The 22,956-nt window shown below is 39.8% G+C and overlaps 2 protein-coding genes across 2 annotated transcripts in view; both read left to right on the plus strand.

Annotated features, from left to right (window-relative positions):
- The window catches only part of LOC117504586 (adenylate cyclase type 2-like), a 48,102-nt gene that overhangs the window by 13,440 nt on the left and 11,706 nt on the right, over window positions 1-22,956 (plus strand). Inside the window, exons 5-13 of the mRNA XM_034164066.1 lie at window positions 12,330-12,484; window positions 13,282-13,393; window positions 13,484-13,611; window positions 17,341-17,499; window positions 17,582-17,741; window positions 18,640-18,816; window positions 19,098-19,129; window positions 21,183-21,236; window positions 21,453-21,516. Coding sequence (XP_034019957.1) covers window positions 12,330-12,484; window positions 13,282-13,393; window positions 13,484-13,611; window positions 17,341-17,499; window positions 17,582-17,741; window positions 18,640-18,816; window positions 19,098-19,129; window positions 21,183-21,236; window positions 21,453-21,516 — 1,041 coding nt within the window. The remainder of the gene's footprint in view (window positions 1-12,329; window positions 12,485-13,281; window positions 13,394-13,483; window positions 13,612-17,340; window positions 17,500-17,581; window positions 17,742-18,639; window positions 18,817-19,097; window positions 19,130-21,182; window positions 21,237-21,452; window positions 21,517-22,956) is intronic.
- LOC117504587 lies at window positions 7,564-9,358 on the plus strand. The gene is made up of 2 exons (XM_034164067.1): window positions 7,564-7,638; window positions 9,014-9,358. Exons 1-2 carry the CDS (start codon window positions 7,567-7,569, stop codon window positions 9,236-9,238), a joined length of 297 nt encoding a protein of 98 aa, XP_034019958.1. The 5' UTR covers window positions 7,564-7,566; the 3' UTR covers window positions 9,239-9,358.

Raw genomic sequence — 22,956 nt, forward strand, 5'->3', positions numbered from 1 at the left:
TGGTGATTTCAAAATGTCACAGAGTATCACCTAGTTTCCGCTTAAAACTGACTTTAGAATGATTTAAGAGGTCTTACCTTGTCATCTAATGGCTAATAATCACATTAATCTATTTGATCACTTTGGGTGAAGAGACAATGTCTTAGACGAGATGCTGTGGTCCGAAATGACGCATGTGCAGATGCAAAAGGCAGACCGATCTTTAGGGGCGGACCATTCACTCTGCGACACCTGCAATGGAGGTCTTCACATTTTGTGTGTGTGTGTGTGTGCGCATTTTATTTGTCATCTTCAGTTTCTTTTTTGCATTGTAACCTATTGTTTTGTTTGTACAGGGTGTATAAATGACATCCAAACAATGCATATGTGTGTGTTTGCACAGGATGAGGCGGAGGCTTCATGGCATGTAGTCTTGTTTTGTTTTTGATCTCCACACAGTCTGCTTGGCTTTCCTAATATAGATTTAAATGGAATGAAACCAGTCTGCTGGCTTTTGAACAATAGTAGAGAGGAAAAAAAAAAAAACCAGCATCTATTTTAGGAACATACTGAGTAAGACGCACAGAATTCTCACAAAGTGTTTCAAAAGAAATGATGAGTGAATTATAGTGTGTCTGATTGATCTCAAGGTTAAAATTAAAAAGACAGTGCTGTGATTATACAGCTGTGAAACAGCACCTCCCCAAATTCCACTTTTCAGACCCATGGATTTGTTTTTGTTGCTTCAATACAGAGAAAAAAGTTCAGAGTTTGATTGAAAACTTTCTGAAGGCCTGCACCTGTCAAATGGGACAGAGTGGCTTTCATTAAATGTGGCTTCGCACTTACACATCATTGTTTGCAGTAATGAGCAACTCAATGAACGTGTGATGTTTGACCGCCATTGTCACAGCACTATTCAACTCATGACAGCAATTTAGTCTGTGCTCGATTGGGCAGCTGTTGGGGATGAATTGAGAATGAGAAATAATTCAATGAATAGATTTCAAGCCTTCAGTGAGCCTTCTTTGTCACCCCATCCTGGTCAAATAGACTTCATTGAAAAACAAAACAAAAAAAATTATATATATATTTGTTATTGTTGAGTTTGTGTGCCAAATAAATTCATTCATTCATTCATTCAAAGGCACTCTGAAAATTGCGAAATTTAAATAGTGCAAAGATGAAACATGGGAGGACAAACACATTTTCAAATATTTAAGAAGTGACTCAATTCTGTTGCTGTTCCTTTAAATGGAAAGGAGGTGCTGCTTGCCACACCCCTTTTCATCACTGAAGGGGGATGGGGGGGTGGGGTTTCTTGTGTTGTCTCACATGCAAGAGGATTTACCTTCGAAATGAGCAATTTTGGGCCAAACTTTAATCAGTGTTTTGTTTTGTTTTGTTTTGTTTCAGCAGCAGAGACATACAGTAATTGTGGAACTTGAACATGAAATCCCAACCATATTTAACTGTAAATAGCATTTTAAAATTTTATTTTTAAAAATATATATATATATTTTAAACGGTTTTCAATCAAAACCCAAATAACCATTGTGAAACTGTAACATTATCACAAGATTTTCTAAAAATAAATAATTATCTGTGCTTTTCCTGTGGACACACCACAGACACGCGCTCGCGCATGTGCTGGGTCACATGAACGTTCGTTAGTGCGCGCTCCCGCCCCGCCTGCTGTGCCGCGCTTCCTCGCGCACGGATCAGAAGCAGATATTAAAACGCAACTTTCTCAAAATGAAAAGTAAACAAATAAATAAATAACGAAGTTTCAGAGAGGTTTTGGTCTTTCGTATTTTTTGAAGACTTAAAGAGATTTGCCTGTTTTGTTTTTGTTTTTTTGGTTTTGTTGTTTTTTGTTTTTTCTGACAGAGTTTAATCGGCGTGACTGAGGAAAAGTAAGCGACGGTAGAAACTTTACGTTTTATTTACTTAACTCTTAATATGTACCAAAAATATGTCAGTCTAAACATTAAAATACATAATAATTGATTATAAATTTGCCAACAATATTGACAATTAAAAAATAATAATAATAAGTTGGTAAATAAGCACAAAAGCCCTAACTTTATTTTTTAATCACCATTGAGTTTGTTGTTTTGTGTTTGTTTTTGTTTTTTTGTTCATGGGAATTTTACTTTATTAAACGAAAATATCACCTGCTGTACGTCCAACAACAGAAATGTTGCCTATTGTTGGATAGTATAACTGTATAATTTAACTATCATCCATCATCTCTGTGTGTGTATGTATATGCAAAACGTTTTTTCTTTTTTTTCTTTTTTTTTTTTTTAATTACTTCCTCAGATGTTTTGGGATTCACTACAACCCCAATTTCAATGAAGCTGGGACATTGTGTGAAATGTAAATAAAAACAGAATACAGTGATTTGCAAATCCTTTTCAATGTTGGTTCTCGGCCTTGCCGCTTATGTGTAGAAAGTTCTCCAGATTCTCTGAATCTTCTGATTATATTATGGACTGTAGATGATGGAATCCCTAAATTCCTTGCAATTGAACATTGAGAAACATTGTTCTTAAACTGTTGGACTATTTTCACGCAGTTGTTCATAAAGTGGTGATCCTCGCCCCATCTTTGCTTGTGAACAGCTGAGACTTTTGGGGATGCTCTTTTTATACCCAATCATGACACTCACAATTAGTGGTAAACATACCACTGTCCCAGCTTTTTTGAAATGTGTTGCAGGCATCCATTTCAAATTGAGCAAATATTTGCACAAAAAAACAATGAAGTTTATCAGTTGAACATTAAATATCTTGTTTTTGTGGTGTATTCAGTTGAATATAGGTTGAAGAGTATTTGCAAATCATTGTATTCTGTTTTTATTTACATTTCACACAATGTCCCAACTTCATTGGAATTGGGGTTTTATTATATTTTCACAAGGAACTTATTTGTTAATTAGATTTTTTTTTTTTATTATGATTAATAATAACAACAATAATGGTTTGTATCAGTGCTAAAACGTACAGTAGTGTTCATAATAATAGTAGTGCTATGTGACTAAAAAGATTAATCCAGGTTTTGAGTATATTTCTTATTGTTACATGGGAAACAAGGTACCAGTAGATTCAGTAGATTCTCACAAATCCAACAAGTCCAAGCATTCATGATATGCACACTCTTAAGGCTATGAAATTGGGCTATTATTTAAAAAAAGTAGAAAAGGGGGTGTTCACAATAATAGTAGTGTGGCATTCAGTCAGTGAGTTCTTCATTTTTGTGGAACAAACAGGTGTGAATCAGGTGTCCCCTATTTAAGGATGAAGCCAGCACCTGTTGAACATGCTTTTCTCTTTGACAGCCTGAGGAAAATGGGACGTTCAAGACATTGTTCAGAAGAACAGCGTAGTTCGATTAAAAAGTTGAAAAAACCAGAGACGCGTGGAAGAAAACGGAAAACAACCATCAAAATGGACAGAAGAATAACCAGAATGGCAAAGGCTCACCCATTGATCAGCTCCAGGATGATCAAAGACAGTCTGGAGTTACCTGTAAGTGCTGTGACAGTTAGAAGACGCCTGGGTGAAGCTAATTTATTTGCAAGAATTCCCACAAAGTCCCTCTGTTAAATAAAAGACGTGCAGAAGAGGTTACAATTTGACAAAGAACACATCAACTGGCCTAAAGAGAAATGGAGGAATATTTTGTGGACTGATGAGAGTAAAATTGTTCTTTTTGGGTCCAAGGGCCGCAGACAGTTTGTGAGACGACCCCCAAACTCTGAATTCAAGCCACAGTTCACAGTGAAGACAGTGAAGCATGATGGTGCAAGCATCATGATATGGGCATGTTTCTCCTACTATGGTGTTGGGCCTATATATCGCATACCAGGTATCATGGATCAGTTTGGATGTCAAAATACTTGAAGAGGTCATGTTGCCTTATGCTGAAGAGGACATGCCCTTGAAATGGGTGTTTCAACAAGACAATGACCCCAAGCACACTAGTAAACCAGCAAAATCTTGGTTCCAAACCAACAAAATTAATGCCTCGCAGATGTGGAGAAATCATGAAAAACTGTGGATATACAACTAAATACTAGTTTAGTGATTCACAGGATTGCTAAAAAAGCAGTTTGAACGTAATAGTTTTGAGTTTGTAGCGTCAACAGCAGATGCTACTATTATTGTGAACACCCCCTTTTCTACTTTTTTTTTTTTTTACTAATAGCCCAATTTCATAGCCTTAAGAGTGTGCATATCATGAATGTTTGGTCTTGTTGGATTTGTGAGAATCTACTGAATCTACTGGTACCTTGTTTCCCATGTAACAATAAGAAATATACTCAAAGCCTGGATTAATCTTTTTAGTCACATAGCACTACTATTATTCTGAACACTACTGTAGCATGGTGAATGTGTTGCTGCTGTTGTCATGCATGGATTTCTTATCATACTGAACACAGGGGCCCTATCTTGAGGATAAGTGACACACTGCCTAAAATACAGACTCCACTGCCATTCAGGGCATGTCCAAATCCTTGCTGCTGTCTTGCAGGTGCTTAAACCAACAGACACAAAGGGGTTGGGTTTATCTGGTTCATTGTTCATCAGTATATTGTAGTCCAACCAATCAGAAAGGCACCTGTCATTTCCTTTTAACCAGAGTACGGGCTGCAGGCGTATGGAGAAAGCAGATGCAAGTGAAAAAAATTGTGGTGCATTAAAGGATTTCCACAGATTTAATTGATCTAAAGTGCATCCAACACACTGCAGCCACATGATGATAGTATCTTCTTCTTCTTCTTTCTGCTGCTCCCCTTCGGGGCCACCACAGCAGATCAATCTTTTCCATCACACCCTGTCATCTGTATCTTCCTCTGTCTCATAAACCACCTGCATGTCCTCCCTCAGCACATCCATAAACCTCCTCTTTGGCCTCCCTCTTCTCCTCCTGCCTGGTGGCTCCATCCTCAGCATCCTTCTCCCTATATACCCTGGGTCCCTCCTCTGCACATGTCCAAACCATCTCAATCTCGCCTCTCTGTCTCCAAACCGTCCCACCTGAGCTGTCCTTCTGATATGTTCATTCCTAATCCTGTCCATCCTTGTCACTCCCAAAGAGAATCACAACATCTTCAGCTCTGCCACCTCCAGCTCTGCCTCCTGTCTTTTTGTTAGTGCCACTGTCTCTAAGCCGTCCAACGTAGCTCGTCTCACTATTGTCTTGTGAACTTTCCCCTTCACACTTGCTGATATTCTTCGGTCACAAATCACTCCTGCCACCTTTCTCCACCCTGCCTGCACTGTCTTCTTCACCTCTCTACCACAATCTCCATTACTTTGGACAGTTGACCCCAAGTACTTAAACTCATCTACTTTCACCACTTCTACTCCTTGTAACTACACTATTCCACTGGGTTCCCTCTCATTCAAACACATGTACTCAGTCTTGCTTCTGCTGACTTTCATTCCCCTGTGCTCCAGAGCATAACTCCACCTCTCCAGACTAGACTCAACCTGCTCTCTACTCTCACTACAGATCACAATGTCATCTGCAAACATCATAGTCCATGGAGACTCCTGTCTGATCTCATCTGTCAACCTGTCCATCACCACTGCAAACAAGAAAGGACTCAGAGCTGATCCTTGGTGTAACCTCACCTCCATCTTGAATGAGTCTGTCATTCCTATTGCACATCTCACCGCTGTCACACTAACCTTGTACATGTCCTGCACTACCCTCACATACTTCTCTGTGGCTCCAGACTTCCTCATAAAATACCAAAACTTTTCTCTTGGCACCCTGTCATAAGCACACACTGTAGCTCCTTCTGCACTTCTCTATAATTCTCCATCAGTATTCTCAGAGCAATCATTGCATCTGTAGTGCCTTTCTCGACGTGAAACTATATTGCTGCTCACAGATCTTCACCTGTTTTCTAAGCCTAGCTTCTACTACTCTTTCCCATAACTTCATGCTGTGGCTGATCAATGCCTCTGTAGTTACTGCAGCTCTGCACATCACTCTTGTTCTTAAAAATCTGAACCAGCACACTTCGTCTCCACTCCTCAGGCATCCTCTCACTTTCCAAGATGTGGTGTACAGGAGCAAAACTGTGCCACTGTCCAAATACCTATGGACCTGACTGTAATAGTCATATTTGTAGCAGAAGGAGTAAGGCAGTTGTGTTTTGTTGCACAGTGCCATGATGCAGTTGTGTGTTTGATGGAATCGCGTGACACCTGTGAATTTTCCTAAAATGAAAGACAAAGATCCTAATTAAATTCTGGGAGAAAGTAATGACTAGAAAAAATGTTTTTGGTGTGTTTTGGGTGCGTCACTGACGTGTCTTAGGCGGGATTAGTGTGCAGCCAGTCAAGCAAGTTTTCTCATATGAAGAGGACATGCCAAAAGAAAGTCTGTCATTAAAATGGCATCATAACAATACACAACGTGACGCGCTTGTTCCTGTCGCAGGCACAGCCGCCACCGCTGACCTGAAAATGTAAATCTTCCACATTCTGTCAGTGTTTATTCTTGAGTCTAATCTATTTGTAAATGTTCTAACTGACAATTTCTTCTCAGTGACGTCATGGATCAACATGGAGGCCACAAACCTCTGCAGGGCCTTAAGTGATCAGCGTCGTGTGGAGAACACTTGATCATCGGCGTCCATCAAGCCAGACTCTAAAAATCATCTTTAACATGTAGAAACTTTGACGTCCCGCACAGATCGCAATCCCGGACGAGTCTCAAGCTTTTCAGAAAATGGTGAAGACTGGAGACAAAGCTTCGCAGGTCTCCCAAAGGCCACACATTGTGGTCACCTCCAGTGAAAAAGACAGCAAAATCACTGGAGACAGTCCCGTTGAACTTGACAACTTCAGTCAACTTAAAGACAACACAAAACATTCCAGAGATTCACCACAAAGTTTACAAGAAAATGACAGTGAATCGCAAAGGAATAATCATGTCAATGACATCACGAGTAGGCCTCCCAGGAACCAGTCAGGACTCGGTACATCCCAGGCATCTGTGGAGGTGGGCGTGGCAAAAACAGAGCTGGCACCAGAACCTGTAAAGCCTAGTACTTCTTCTTTAAGAGCACCGTTGGGTGTGGATGATGGTGCCAAGGTGAACTCTGACAGACCTAATTCAAACAGGACTACGTCGTGTCAAACAAACACTTGCATAGACTCGGATTACAGCAGCACACTGTCCAACCCTGGTTCCAGCACTGACCTCTGTCAGGATGAGTGTTATAAACTTGTTAAAGAGTCCACTGGAAGTAAGAATCCAAACGCGCCTGTCAGCTCTTCTAAAACCAATTTAGAGTCGTCTCAATCCAACAGCAGCACAGATAAGCAGAGAACCGATTCCAAACAGACTCGACTGTTAAACTAAAAACTAAAAACTGGAACAGTGAGCGTTCGTCTAGCATCGCCCAGTCGGACAACAGTACCGACATGAGGTGGGACAAGTATGATGGAGAGGAGGACAGTCAGAGCATGCGGTCCAGGCATGTTGTGACTGAGGGCGTGTGTTGCTGCTATCATGCGGTCCACCGAGCCTTCCTGCAGTGTGTGGAGGAGACCCCCCGCCATGCTGTCCGGACTGTTGCTGTCTTTGGCCTTCTGCGTGGCCATCATCGTCCTCATCCCCTCCACAGGAAGGGTGAGACACAAACACCTCTTCAGCAAACTAAACAAGGACACCGGGTGTCTGAAAAGAGATATTTCAGGAAAAATAATCCAGAGGCACAGAAATCGGAGAGTTTCAAAAGCTCAGTTTTCATGTGTACTGTCGCTTTAAATGAAAACGAGCTGCTGCTTAAAAGATCTGTTCTTCGTTTGGATGCATTTTATTTAGCAGCTTAGTAAATGTGTCTCACAGAACAAGTAGCAGATTCCATGTAAACCTCTGTGACATATGTCACAGAAAACATGAATTAGCCATTTGCTAATGGCAGGACTGTCTAACTTTGAGAATATTAATGCAAGACTCTAGTCATACTTTTTAACTATAAAAAAGTAGATACAAACATTTTTGCGCAATACAATCACTTCAAACTATCCCCCAGCTTTCTGTTGGTCATTGTGTTTGATTAGAAGTTAGCGTAGCATCGTTGTTGTGTTGGTACACGGCTAAAAAAGCTTGACAGTGGACAGAATCCAATGTAGACACACAGATACAAGCATTCCACCACAACTCTAGTATTACTGAATGTTTTGACTTTATTTACCCACTCAGTTCTGCATATTGTAGTCAAAGCTTTTCACTGCAATTACAGCAACATTTTTTCTGATTAATTGGATGTGGTGTAAAAAGAAAATAATTAGTCCTTAAGCCAAGCAGGTTTTTTGTGCCACTTAAGGGGACTAAACAATAATTACTATCCAGCCTGAGTACACCATGGCCTACAGAAAACAACAACAACAACAACAAAAGTATAATAGCCATTCCAGGGTGGTAGCTATAGCTATAGCGGATTAGATGTGGGAGAACTTTTAAAAATGCTCCAGTTGTATTCAAAATATACCAAATGTTTTGTCTGATCCTAAAGATTCCAAAAAAGGTATAGTTTGGTCTACCTATGACTGAATACTGTGGAGTTATGGGGCAAAATAGAAAAGAAAAATTGTAACTATTTCAGTTTGTACAGGGGTCAAATGTTGAAATTCTGTCAATTTGGTAAAAAGTGATGCAAATTATTGGTTGAGCTAATAAAAAGGAATATTTTACCCCATTTGTCATGCTTTGTTAACACATCATGGGGTAACATTGTAGAATCCAACGGATTAAGTTTGAGACCAAGCATTCAACACAGTCAAAACTCTTCCATTTATTAATCCTTTTAACTCAGTGCTAGATGATGTAAGAGCTGCTTAAGATGTTGATGATGATGTGGGAAGAGACACGGGCAGTGAAGGGAGTGCTAGAGAATGGGTTGGATGTGGTAGAAAAGAGCATGTAGAGATAAGGATGAGGTGAATCAGTTTTACTGAGATTGTATTGATTGTTTGTAATTGAACTCTTGATTTGTGCACAGGACTTAGACGTGCACGCCGGAGCTCTGTCTGTTGTATGTGTGGTTCTCTGCCTGAGTACCACCTTGCTCGTTTGCCTGCCCTGGTTGTCCACAGTGAGACGCTGTGGCGGAGCGCTGGCGCTCTTCGTTTGGGGAACACTGTATATCACTGCCATAGTCTTCATCTTCAATGGCGGACCCGTCACCACGTGGGAACAGGTGAGAAGGCAGAAGGGTTTTCTGTAAGGATGTAACATTCAGGGGTTTTTTCATCCCCGATCCTGATCCAAGTCATTTCATAATGAGTATCTGCTGATATCGAGTCCCAATCTGATAGTTGTATTTTCCTAGATATAATACTTGCACAGTGCAGATTACAAGCACATTCTGTCAATCTTATATATATAAAGAAAAAAAAAACACCTTCAGTCCAAGCTGTTCCTTGATGTTTTATTTATTTATTTTCACATTAAGTAAACAGGCTTTTTTTGTATGGCCTTTCAATTCCACACAGTGCAGAATTGTAGTAGTAAAACTAGTACGCTCTGAGTAATATTGATTGAATAACATTTTATTTGGAAAAAAAAATATTATGATGATGGTGATTATGTGCTAAAATGTGTTTAAAATGTCTTCAAAAGTGGACCTTTACTCTAAGACTCTTAGGGGTTGGGGAGCCTTACAACCCCTTGCCCCTTTGGCTACACACCTGCACAGCCTCTGTTACCAGGAAGAAAGCAGGCACTATGAGAAAAAATAAAAACCTTAATTTATTTATATGGAAAGCGATATATGTTTGATGGTAAGAAGGTTATATCCCATGTGCCATCTTTCAGAAACACTCAAAATGTATTTGAAACATAGGATATAGGAATTGTGTTTTTGAAACCTCCACCGTAGAATTAATTTAAAAAGTCTATATCAGTTGCTTCAAACGTATCGGGATAGTTCTACTTTTCAGTGTAATAAAGACAACACTGATTGAAAGTACACTGAAAGAAACTGTTCTTCAGCTGATTCAGAACTTCCTTGGTGACATTTTTAATTCCCATCTTCAGGTTGCATTTTTTCTGTTCCTGTCTCTGAGTGTGTACACAATTCTGCCCCTGTCTCTGGCCTGGGCCCTCATAGTTGGGATTGGGACCAGCGTTTCCCACATTATCATCATCAGCATCTACGTTCCCGTCACAAGCCCAGAGACACCGGACCTGGCTGTGCAGGTAAAACTTTCGATTTGCAGTTGAAGTCTCATCTTTATAGCAGGTCATTTAGCTTTGGTGAAGCACAATTACCTCCATGTCATTCTGGTTCAAAGGAAACAACAGGAAAGGCATGCAAATGATTGACTATCTAAATGGGTGCAGTTTTTGCATACACACCAAAATAGTGTCCATATTCAAATATCGGGTTTACCAGCCTGCATGGAAGTGGCTCATGGTTTGTCACCAGCATAGTTTTCATGTTCCTCTGCAGGAAATGCAAATGGTCTGTGGTTTATGGAAAACTTCAACACCAAGTGGACACACCGTCCTGTGAACAGCGAGCGGTTCTGTATTTTATATGCAACTGTTTCAAGAATATTTTGAAATTTGGTTTCCTCCTTCGTGTTCAGCAATGATTCTGTGAGTGTTGGTTGGATTCCACTACAGAATGTGATCACCAACTACAAAGTGTGCGTGAAGATTAGAGGTCTTTGTGACATCATAGAGTGGAGTTTTCAGGGATTTTATCTGCCAAAATTGAGTGAACGCTTCCTGACTGAAGGATCAGTTTCTCAAGGGCTCTGTTTTCCACCTGGTACAAAGTGTTGCACAGCACAGTACATGCTTTATTGCTAGTTACCGCCAAATACCCAGCAATCCCATCATGTAAATTATCATGTGGGCATGTTGATCTATTGCATTGATATCATCCATCATCGGAAAAGGTTTGCACCTTCAACCAGCAAAAACCAGGTCTAAAGTCCAGCCCTGTGTATTTTTTCATGGAAAGTCCAAAAAAAGTATTAATCTGTCCTGTTGTGTTTACACTTTAGATGGCTGTGGGATTTGAATTTCTCTTCTGTTATTTCATTCTCAGCTGGTAGCCAACGCAGTGCTGTTTTTATGTGTGAACTGTGTGGGGATTTTCCACCTGTGGATGACCGAGCATCATCTCAGAGTAACCAATCAGAAGAGAGAAGAGTTCAGCGCCATACGCTCGCAGAAGGAACTAAAGAATACCAGCAGGTTAAAGTGAATATTCTCTTCAAGATGACGTCATTAATTAATTAATGACTTTTAGCACAAACTCAAGATGATAAGCTGTTGCATTAAACTTTTCCACAACTTTTATCTATTGTTTGCATTTTGAATATCTCTATCGATCCATCTATCACTTTATCTACTCCTCTATTGCTGGCTATCTGTCTCTCCATCTGTCTTTTTTCCTCACTCTGTTTCTCCTCTATGTCTCCCTACATATATCATTTCTCCATCTACATCTCCATATCTCTCTATCCATGTATTTATTGTCGATAGATCGATAGCTCGATAAGGAGCAGGTGTGGTTGTCAGTGAGACAGATGGACTGTTTCCCCAGAGAAATGTACTAAATCAAAGTAGGAAAACATTACTGCTGCCTTCAAAACACAAATTACACATTCAGTCCTCCTCACAACCCTGCAGGAAGTATTTTATATGAAGCAGACACTTCTTCCTTCTCCCCCCCCCAATATGTGCTTCAGACATTACACGTAGCTTCAGATGAGCTTGTTTGTGAATTCATTTCCAAAGCCTCTGATAGATTTGAATTGATATGAGTTTTATTTAAACAGTTGTTTTTATTTTTAAACAAGAGGAGCATCCCTTTAACTATTGTTGAATTCTTTTAAGCTACTTTTAACTACCTATCAAACACTTTAATTCTGTTTCTTGTATGCACAAGTAATGTTTTTTTATTATCAGGTAATTATTGAATGTGAACCAAACTGGAGTATTGAAATTCAGTGCAGGTTTTCCTCTGAATCTGAAATCGTTACGTGTAATTGCTGCCATTAAGGGCCTCTTTATGTGGACAGCTTGGGCTTGCTGTATTCGGTCAATAGATTAATCATTCACTTGTCTGAAGCCCAGCAGCAATGGGCCCGGCAAACCAAAACGGACACTATTCACGGCGAGTCAACAGACAGATGAAACGCGATCCACTGGGTAAACATGGCGTCCTTTTGATGGCCGCTTGTTCTTTTTACAGCCTTTGTGAGCAGATTGTCACCTCGGTACCACGTCGTCCCACCAGTGCGCGTCAGCCACCTTCTCCCCACTTACACCCCCTGTCTGCTTTGTTTCCCTGCCAACAGGAGCAGCTCCTCCTGTCGGTGTTGCCACGGTACATCGCCATGGAGCTGAAAACGGAGGTGATAAAGAGGCTGTCGAAGCCCAAAGGCCACGATGAGAACGGCTGCAGCTTCCACAACTTCCACAGTCTCTACATACGGCAGCACAAAGACGTCAGGTGATGATAACCCTACGTCAGTAGAAGAGACCGTGTTGTTATTTTTGATTTTATCTTTTTATCTCCCAAATATGTCACTTCTCATACATGCTGTTGTTACTTCTTACATCAGAGACCTCATTTCTAAAACTCTGTGCAGTGTCACCACCTAAACCGTGTCTAACCACAAACGCTAATACAAATTTTCTTCACCGGCATCTTCATTGAAGCCACCGGGCAGCACAGTGACTTAGTGGTTAGTACTGTTGCCTCACAGCAAGAACATCATGGGTTTGATTTCCATCTGTGGCCTCTCTGTGTGGAGTTTACATGTTCTCCCCACATTTGTGTGGGTTACATGCAGGTTAGGTGGACTGGAAACTTTGTAATTGTCCAGGTCTCCTCTGCAAAAGAGGTCTCGATCTCAATGGGACTAACCTGCTAGTAGTTGGTAGTTGCATCATGAAAGCTGAGTCAAGCTTGGTTAACTCCTGATGACATCACTAATAAAACCACATGGGACACGCGATGTGTCGTGTGTGACGTGACACTGACTTTAAGCCTTTTGTTTGTTGTTGTGGTCCTTCCCATTGCAGTTTTTGCTTTTTTGAATCCACAGTGTTGAGCACTATGATGAGAGTGTGGATAGTTGAAGAAAATGGAAATTTCTGAGGTTATTTGAGTCAGTTTGTTGTCTGTCTGTCTGATTACCTATATTTTGTCATTATAGGCCTATTTAAAATTTATATAGGGTATTTTTTTTATAATAATTGAATCTGCAGCACTTTTATAGTCCACCTTAATGTCTGTTTTTGCAGCATTTTGTACGCTGACATTGTGGGCTTCACTAAACTAGCAAGTACCTGCTCACCTGAAGAGCTCGTTGCTGTTCTCAATAAACTCTTTGGCAGATTTGACGACATCGCCAAGGTGAGCACGCCAGCACATCCACGACAAAATGAAATGTTACATATTTGGGTCAAGACTTTTTTTAAAAAGAACGTCTTTTACCATCTGTAGCGGAATGGGTGTCTCCGTATCAAGATCCTCGGTGACTGTTACTACTGCGTGTCTGGTCTGCCTGACCCCATCCCGACCCACGCCAAGAACTGTGTTCAGATGGGGCTGGACATGTGCACGGCCATCAGGTGACACTATTAGATGTTTCAACCACACTCAAAAAAACTGATGCATTGAATTGGATTCCATCTACTAAATATATGTTGTCCCAACTAAATTAGATGACATGATCTTGCATGGATGTGTTTTATTTGAGTTGGGGCTACATATACACTCAAAAATATAAACGCAACACTTTTGGTTTTGCTTCCATTTTGTATGAGATGAACTCAAAGATCTAAAACTTTTTCCACATACACAATATCACCATTTCCCTCAAATACTGTTCACAAACCAGTCTAAATCTGTGATAGTGAGCACTTCTCCTTTGCTGAGATAATCCATCCCACCTCACAGGTGTGCCATATCAAGATGCTGATTAGACACCATGATTAGTGCACAGGTGTGCCTTAGACTGCCCACAATAAAAGGCCACTCTGAAAGGTGCAGTTTTGTTTTATTGGGGGGATACCAGTCAGTATCTGGTGTGACCACCATTTGCCTCATGCAGTGCAACACATCTCCTTCGCATAGAGTTGATCAGGTTGTCAATTGTGGCCTGTGGAATGTTGGTCCACTCCTCTTCAATGGCTGTGCGAAGTTGCTGGATATTGGCAGGAACTGGTACACGCTGTCGTATACACCGGTCCAGAGCATCCCAAACATGCTCAATGGGTGACATGTCCGGTGAGTATGCCGGCCATGCAAGAACTGGGACATTTTCCGCTTCCAAGAATTGTGTACAGATCCTTGCAACATGGGGCCGTGCATTATCCTGCTGCAACATGAGGTGATGTTCTTGGATGTATGGCACAACAATGGGCCTCAGGATCTCGTCACGGTATCTCTGTGCATTCAAAATGCCATCAATAAAATGCACCTGTGTTCTTCGTCAATAACAGACGCCTGCCCATACCATAACCCCACCGCCACCATGGGCCACTCGATCCACAACATTGACATCAGAAAACCGCTCACCCACACGACGCCACACACGCTGTCTGCCATCTGCCCTGGACAGTGTGAACCGGGATTCATCCGTGAAGAGAACACCTCTCCAACGTTCCAAACGCCAGTGAATGTGAGCATTTGCCCACTCAAGTCGGTTACGACGACGAACTGGAGTCAGGTCGAGACCCTGATGAGGACGACGAGCATGCAGATGAGCTTCCCTGAGACGGTTTCTGACAGTTTGTGCAGAAATTCTTTGGTTATGCAAACCGATTGTTTCGGCAGCTGTCCAAGTGGCTGGTCTCAGACGATCTTGGATGTGAACATGCTGGATATGGAGGTCCTGGGCTGGTGTGGTTACACGTGGTCTGCGGTTGTGAAGCTGGTTGGATGTACTGCCAAATTTTCTGAAACGCCTTTGGAGACGGCTTATGGTAGAGAAATGAACATTCAATACACGAGCAACAGCTCTGGTTGATATTCCTGCTGTCAGCATGCCAATTGCACGCTCCCTCAAATCTTGCAACATCTGTGGCATTGTGCTGTGTGATAAAACTGCACCTTTCAGAGTGGCCTTTTATTGTGGGCAGTCTAAGGCACACCTGTGCACTAATCATGGTGTCTAATCAGCATCTTGATATGGCACACCTGTGAGGTGGGATGGATTATCTCAGCAAAGGAGAAGTGCTCACTATCACAGATTTAGACTGGTTTGTGAACAATATTTGAGGGAAATGGTGATATTGTGTATGTGGAAAAAGTTTTAGATCTTTGAGTTCATCTCATACAAAATGGGAGCAAAACTAAAAGTGTTGCGTTTATATTTTTGTTGAGTGTATTTATTAGATGGAAATCCTGCTCATAACTGAATTGAGTTCATCCAATGAGCCATTTTTTTGAGTGCATCAAGAAAGCTGAAGTGCATTTTCACTTGGTCCACTGGCAGATTTTTTTTTTTACTTAGAACTTTAAAACAAAACAAAACCTTGTTTTCATGTACAAACAAAGAGGTGGTGCATAAATATGAAAACTTTCCAAGTATGTAACTCAGTTGAACTCAGCACACAACATCTATTATATGATACAGTCTGGATCTTACTCACAATGCAACTTGTAAATTATTTGCCTTTTGTACAACTTATTTTGTCATAATTTCTATTGCACATTGTATTTAGCTTTTCATTGCTTCCTGTTTTTATCCGAGATTACAAAGCTTACCTTCCTCCTGGTAAAACTTCCGCTGTATTCCTCTTTGTTCTGCAGTGTTTCAAGAAAGATTTTTTTAAAATATACATTTGTTTTAAATTTATGCTTGACCTCTATGCTTTTGTTTTTCATGTGCAGAGATTCAAATGATCCTGATGTTTTATTTTAAATCTTTTTTTATTGTTTTATCTTTTGTTTTTGCCAGATATCATAGTATTGTACTTCCTCAACAACAGTTATGCTGGACCTTTTCTGCAAAGAAATATAATACTGTGTCAGATAAAATTACTGAAAAAAGTCCACTTCTAGACTTTGAAGAAAAACAGTATCAAGTATGGTGGCCAAGAAATGTCACAACTCTTCCAAATTTAGAAAACACAGGTGAACAACAGATAATTACATCCAAAAACATCTTGCAAATTGACAAAATCCTTGCAAACACAGAGGACATACAGTACCCTCCAAAAATATTGGGCCCCTTGCTATTTCACACATTTGACTTTGTTTATGCCATTTCAAATACAAAAAGTAAATCAGGCTTCTCAATATAATAATTTCTAAAATTATCTTCCTTGAGCTCAAAATGAAAGCAAACCTCTACAACTTGATATAAATTAAATTAAAAATATAAAAGCCAAGATGACAGTTTGCATAAGTAATGGAACGCTTTGGTATAATATCTGTAAATAATCAGTGTTATTGATAGGTTTCTTCAGACAAGTCAGGGGATGATACATGAACATTTCCGAGTCACTATATGTGTCTTGGACTTTATTTACATCAATTATGAAGAAATACAAACAGTATTTTTATATTGAGAAAGCCTAATATACTTTTTGTATTTGAAATGGCATAAACAAATTAAAACATATGAAATACCAATACTTTTGGAGGGCTCTGTAAATATAACTTATATAACGTGTAACAATTTAATGTCTGCTGCACATTCACACAACTATCAAAACACAGACAAAGCTCCATAACACACTGGAAATTCAAGCAACACAAAAGAAGATTTCTGCACTGAGGAGTTTTACAAACCTACTGTTTCATGCACTGCAAAAAAGTTTTAAAATTTAATAAAAGTCAATAAATAAACTTACTCAGGTCTGCCAACTAGATAAAGTGTGGATCAGGCAGAAATCTTTTTTTGTGTTCTGTGTTTTTGGGTGTGTTGCGTGAATTTGTAGCAAACTCTTTATCAAATGAAATTGTTGCATGTGTGGTAAGTTATATTGTGTTTGTTGTATAGTTTTCCTCTGTGCTTGCAAGGGTTTTCCTCAGTTTGAAAGACTTTTTTTTTGCTGCAGCTAACTGTTGTAGAATTGTCACGGGTGTTTTCTGCATTTGCACGTGTCGTCTTAATTTCAGTGTTGTGGCCTGTCTTTGGCAGTTTTATTTGTTCAGCAGTGTACAAATTTTCTCATTTAATTCAGAATTTTGGCAGGTTTTTTTATGTTCTTGTTGAGTGACGTTCATGCAACCCTCAAGAAAATTTTTGACAAGTGTTTTAAATAATGTTTGCCCAGGAAAGTGTTCAGTATTTTCCAGGAAAACAAAAAAAAAAATGTAAATGCGGTAACACTGTCATCTCACCGCAGTAACTTGCGAGAGGCGACGGATGTCGAGATTAGCATGCGAGTCGGCGTTCACTCCGGCCACGTGCTTTCTGGTGTAATTGGATTGCAGAAGTGGCAGTATGACGTGTGGTCAGATGACGTCACGTTGGCTAATCAAATGGAGTCTGGAGGCCTTCCTGGGTGAGAAAGTGCTCAGTGAAACATCTTTCTGTGAGATTATTCCCATATTTTTTGTTCCTGATGTGATTTTTGTGACTAACAGGCGAGTCCACATCACAGAGGAAACTCTGCAACACTTGAATGGTGAGTACCGAGTGGAGGACGGGGACGGGGCAAGTCGCAATCCTCATCTAGCAGGCAGGAGAACCTACCTGGTGATCGACCCGCACAAAGCACAAAACCTTTCCAAGAGGCACAAACCGGTATGAATTCATGTGTTTGTCCTTTTGTTTAGAACCGAACCACTGTTAAACATTTCTGTTATACAGAAACAGTCTGTCTCATCGACAACCACACCTGCTCCTAATCCATCATCAATCCAGCATCACCTAACCATCCAGCACGGGGCAGACATATCTATATACAGTATCACATGGTCAAAATTAAGTTGTTTTTGTATTGAAACACATTCAACTTTGGTGAACTGTGTTGCACCAAATTTTAATGTGTTTGACCTCGTTATCTGTCCTTTTAGTTCCATGAGTTATAGGATAATGCCATCTATTGTTTTTGAGTTAAAGTGTGACTAGTCTGGAGGGAATGGACATATTTATCGATGTGTTCCCTCACTGCATTTCAGAATGTGGGATGGAATGCAGAGTGAAGTTATAATGGGAAAATATGATTTTTTTTTAGATCTAAACCCTCAACTCAGTTATACTTGTAGTAGGACAACATTAAAAAGGTATCATTGACATCTTAATGAGGATTTTGGATTTTAATTCTGTCAGGTTAAATTGTTGCTTTGATAAAGTTATGTAAGTGTAAAATGCAAGCAGCAAGATGGAGTCAAGAAATCCTTTTTTTTTTTTACAGTGTAGGGGAAGAAATCACTTTTAGTATGTGTTAAAGGTCAATGTAAGAGGTTGAATTAGCATTTTCATGTCTGGGAAATAAGATACTATTTGTTTTATTTCTATGTTCATGACATATTTTGAGATATTAATAAAAAAAACAATCTACACAAAAGATGGTTAGTGAGATTAACTCACACATAGTAATAAATGAGACTCTAAAATACCATTAATACAAATACGTAACTCCAAAAACAAAGACACATATGTGGGAAAAATGTCTAAGTGATATTATTATCAATTTCAGCTAAACACTCTGAGACCAAGTGATACCAGACAGCGGGCGTCAGTCCGGATGTCGCAGTACCTCCAGTCCTGGCGGTCTGTCCATCCCTTCGACCACCTGAACAACCCTGAGGCCGCACACTCCAAGAAGCCGGCCATCCCAAAAGTTCCCATTGTGAACCAATCACAGGTGCCACCGGTATGTACCTAGCTGCTACAATAATGATCCCACAGGTGGAGGTGTGTGAGAAAGCCAAGATGTAGCACTGTACACATATACACAAAAAGACTAAAATTATCCCGTATCATTGGCAAACACTTTCCTCCAAGGAACACATGACCTCAATAAAGATTAGAAGAGCAAACAGATCACACCGCGTCTATTCACTCAGCAGAGTGTCATCGTGTCCTCTTTGCACCGTTAAGAGCTGCAGGTCAAGCTGTTTGCTGATGATGTTTGTGTGTCTGTTTCTGCTTCAGGAAAGACCTCCATCCGACAGCAACCCTGGCAGGTAAGTGTACTGTATAAGCATGAAATTACAAGTTATCCAGTATATTCAATTACACCTTCAGTCCATTTGAAGGTTATTATTGTTATCTTCAAGTTCTTACAAAATATCTACTATATTTATAATAATTTCATATATATCACTTAGAAATGAAAGTGCTTTACAGCAATAACATGATAATTATTGCTGTAAAATTATTATTTTTATTAAAAAGAAGAACCACAATGATGCATATATAAAACACAACAGATTAAAAAAAATCTATAAAAAATGTAAATCAAATATTTAAAATCTGATTAAAAAATGCACTTCTCCATCTGAAATGTTTGTACAGATTTGTGTTTGCAGTGTTTAATTATTCCAAGTACACTTTCAAGACATCTTAAATTTTCCCAGTCTTACAGGTAAAATGTGTGCACACTGTAAAATAAATAAATAAATAAATAAAACTATGCTATTACCACATAAGAATAGGCAGGAATGTGACAAAGAATCAAAGCATTTGTTTATTAGTCATGAATTGTCCGTGTTTTATCACTTGTGCATGCAGTAACAGTGCAGATGTGGAAGGGTGAATTTGTGTTCTCTTCTGCAGACTGTGCAGACCTCAGGTTGACTCTGGCTATGTGCTGGAATTTCATGTGCACTCACTGCAGAACAGGAGAGTGACACTGACAGTGGGTGTGAGTGAGTGAGTGTGTGAGAGAGAGCCTCAAAAATGAAAAGGAAAAAAAAATCACTTTTAAAGCATGCAAGTGTTTGAATTGTATTAATAAACAATAGAGTCATTCAGGTTGAATTATGATACTCAGTGGTTTTAGAAAATTGTAATACAAAACGAATTTTATAGCTTTGTTTTTGTAAATGTTCCCTGCTTTCATTAAACTTAGTTATGAGGTAAAGACAGTAATGATCCAAGAATCTGACATTTGACCCCAGTGACCTTGATCTTTACCCAAATGATTGACCCCTGACTGACCTTGCCAGTGTGGTTCTGGAATCCACCAGGTGTGTGCCACATCTGGTCCAGATCAGGTTGAACATCAAATTCCTTGACCTTTGCCAACATGATTTTTTTAAGGCCGTTTCAAACCATTATTTACTGACATAAACTAAAAGGACCTCAGAGGAGAAGACAACAAGCAGACACACAGACTTGACCTTGATCCTGATGATTGACCTTTGGCAAATTTGACTGTGGGGCCAAGTTCAATGGAAATCATAGCGCAAAACCTAAATTTTAACCTTTGTCCCCAATTCCTTGACCTTGCTGATCAACCTTTGTGACATCTGACCCTGCCAAGTTTGACCGTTGTCCCCAGTTTATATTTGGTAAATTTGATGTTGGCCATCAGAGTGAAAAATCATTATTTTGACCTTTGACTTCAATGACCTTCCTGGTCACTACAACAAACCCTTTGAGGGTAATTTTTGGGGGTTAACTGTCATCCACAAATCAGGTTTGTTAGAGGAGCAGAGGAACAAACAGACAGGTAAATTGAAAATTTGACCTTTGACCCCGACAATGTTGACCTGTGCCAAACCAAAGCCCTTACGGTTCAATTCTGGGGTCAGCGTACGTGCACTCGGCAAACAAAACGTTTTATCAGATCGTAGTCTGACTGTTGTGTCATGATGCAGAGAAAACATTAACATGCGCAGCTTTATTGTCGCAGTGACGATTTTGTCACCAGTGAAATGTTTTTACAGTATTTTAGTTTTTAAAAATGCCTGTAGGCAGCACGGTGGCTTAGTGGTTAACATTGTTGCCTTACAGCAAGAAGGGCATGGGATCGATTCCCACCCATGGCCTTTCCATGTGGAGTTTGCGTGTTCTCCCTGTGTTTGTTTGCGTGGGTTTCCTCCGGGTGCTCCGGCTTCCTCCTACATCCAAAGACATGCAGGTTAAGTGGATTGGAAACTTTAAATTGTCCGTATGTGAATGTGTGTGTGTCTTTATGCGGCCTTAGTTGGAGTTGAGATCCTTAATTGCGTAAGCGGTTGAAGATGAGTGAGTGAGTGAGTGTAAACGTGTCTGTATTTATTTTAATCTCAGTTTGGCTGTGGATCATTCTGTCCGAGGCTCTCTGGACACAGTGAACACTGCAGGGTAAGACGTCACATTCACTCATTTTATTGTTTTACTCAAACTGTTATTTAGATTTTTTCCTTCCTTCCTGTGTTCTCTTATTGAAAACTGTAAACATGTTGTGTCAAGTTTGTGAATTTGATGTGATTCTTTTTACCTTTTATACAATTCTTTTTTTTTTTTAATCTTTTCTTGCTCTCTAAAAGTCATTGCTGTTTTTTTGTGTCTGTCCTTCAGTTGGAGATCAAAAAAGCTCAACTGTCTGACTCTGTTGTTCAACGACCTAAAGCTGGAAAAACAGGTACTGTTACAGTAATATTAATGAAACAGAGAACAGAAGCCTGAGTACAGGATTTTGTAATGGCGGTTCTAGGCGTGGACTGGGTGGGGTGGCTGTAACACAAACCTAAAAAACGTATATAAAATAAAATTACTGGATGCGTAATAGAAGTTTAAACATGCAAAATAGCTGAACATTCCATCTGTCATCCAAGAGACATCTTCAGTTCAAATGTAAAATCCCTGGCATTTAAAACTTTAAGCACATTCATAAATGAAAAAAAGCTGTCAGGAGAACTACAACCCCTGGCAATAATTATGGAATCACCGGCCTCGGAGGATGTTCATTCAGCTGTTTAATTTTGTAGAAAAAAAAGCAGATCACAGACATGACACAAAACTAAAGTCATTTCAAATGGCAACTTTCTGGCTTTAAGAAACACTATAAGAAATCAGGAAAAAATAACTGTGGCAGTCAGTAACGGTTACTTTTTTAGACCAAGCAGAGGGAAAAAAATATGGAATCACTCAATTCTGAGGAAAGAATTATGGAATCACCCTGTAAATTTTCATCCCCAAAACTAACACCTGCATCATATCAGATCTGCTCGTTAGTCTGCATCTAAAAAGGAGTGAACACACCTTGGAGAGCTGTTGCACCAAGTGGACTGACATGAATCATGGCTCCAACATGAGAGATGTCAATTGAAACAAAGGAGAGGATTATCAAACTCTTAAAAGAGGATATATCATCACGCAGTGTTGCAAAAGAAGTTTGTTGTTCACAGTCAGCTGTGTCTAAACTCTGGACCAAATACAAACAACATGGGAAGGTTGTTAAAGGCAAACATACTGGTAGACCAAGGAAGACATCAAAGCGTCAAGACAGAAAACTTAAAGCAATGTCTCAAAAATTGAAAATGCACAACAAAACAAATGAGGAACGAATGGGAGGAAACTGGAGTCAACGTCTGTGACCGAACTGTAAGAAACCGCCTAAAGGAAATGGGATTTACATACAGAAAAGCTAAACAAAAGCCATCATTAACACCTAAACAGAAATAAACAAGGTTACAATGGGCTGAGGAAAAGCAATCGTGGACTGTGGATGACTGGATGAAAGTCATATTCAGTGATGAATCTCGAATCTGCATTGGGCAAGGTGATGATGCTGGAACTTTTGTTTGGTGCCGTTCCAATGAGATTTATAAAGATGACTGCCTGAAGAGAACATGTAAATTTCCACAGTCATTGATATGGGGCTGCATGTCAGGTAAAGGCACTGGGGAGATGGCTGTCATTACATCATCAATAAATGCACAAGTTTACGTTGATATTTTGGACACTTTTCTTATCCCATCAATTGAAAGGATGTTTGGGGATGATGAAATCATTTTTCAAGATGATAATGCATCTTGCCATAGAGCGAAAACTGTGAAAACATTCCTTGCAAAAAGACACA

The sequence above is a fragment of the Thalassophryne amazonica genome, chromosome 23, assembly GCF_902500255.1.
Source record: "Thalassophryne amazonica chromosome 23, fThaAma1.1, whole genome shotgun sequence".
Lineage (NCBI taxonomy): Eukaryota > Metazoa > Chordata > Actinopteri > Batrachoidiformes > Batrachoididae > Thalassophryne > Thalassophryne amazonica.

Bases quoted from the DNA above. Each gene is read 5' to 3' on its own strand.
- LOC117504587 (XM_034164067.1), top strand. From the start codon at position 7,567: ATGCTGTCCGGACTGTTGCTGTCTTTGGCCTTCTGCGTGGCCATCATC. The intron at 7,639-9,013 runs GTGAGACACAAA...ATTTGTGCACAG, and splicing joins TCATCCCCTCCACAGGAAGG to GACTTAGACGTGCACGCCGG.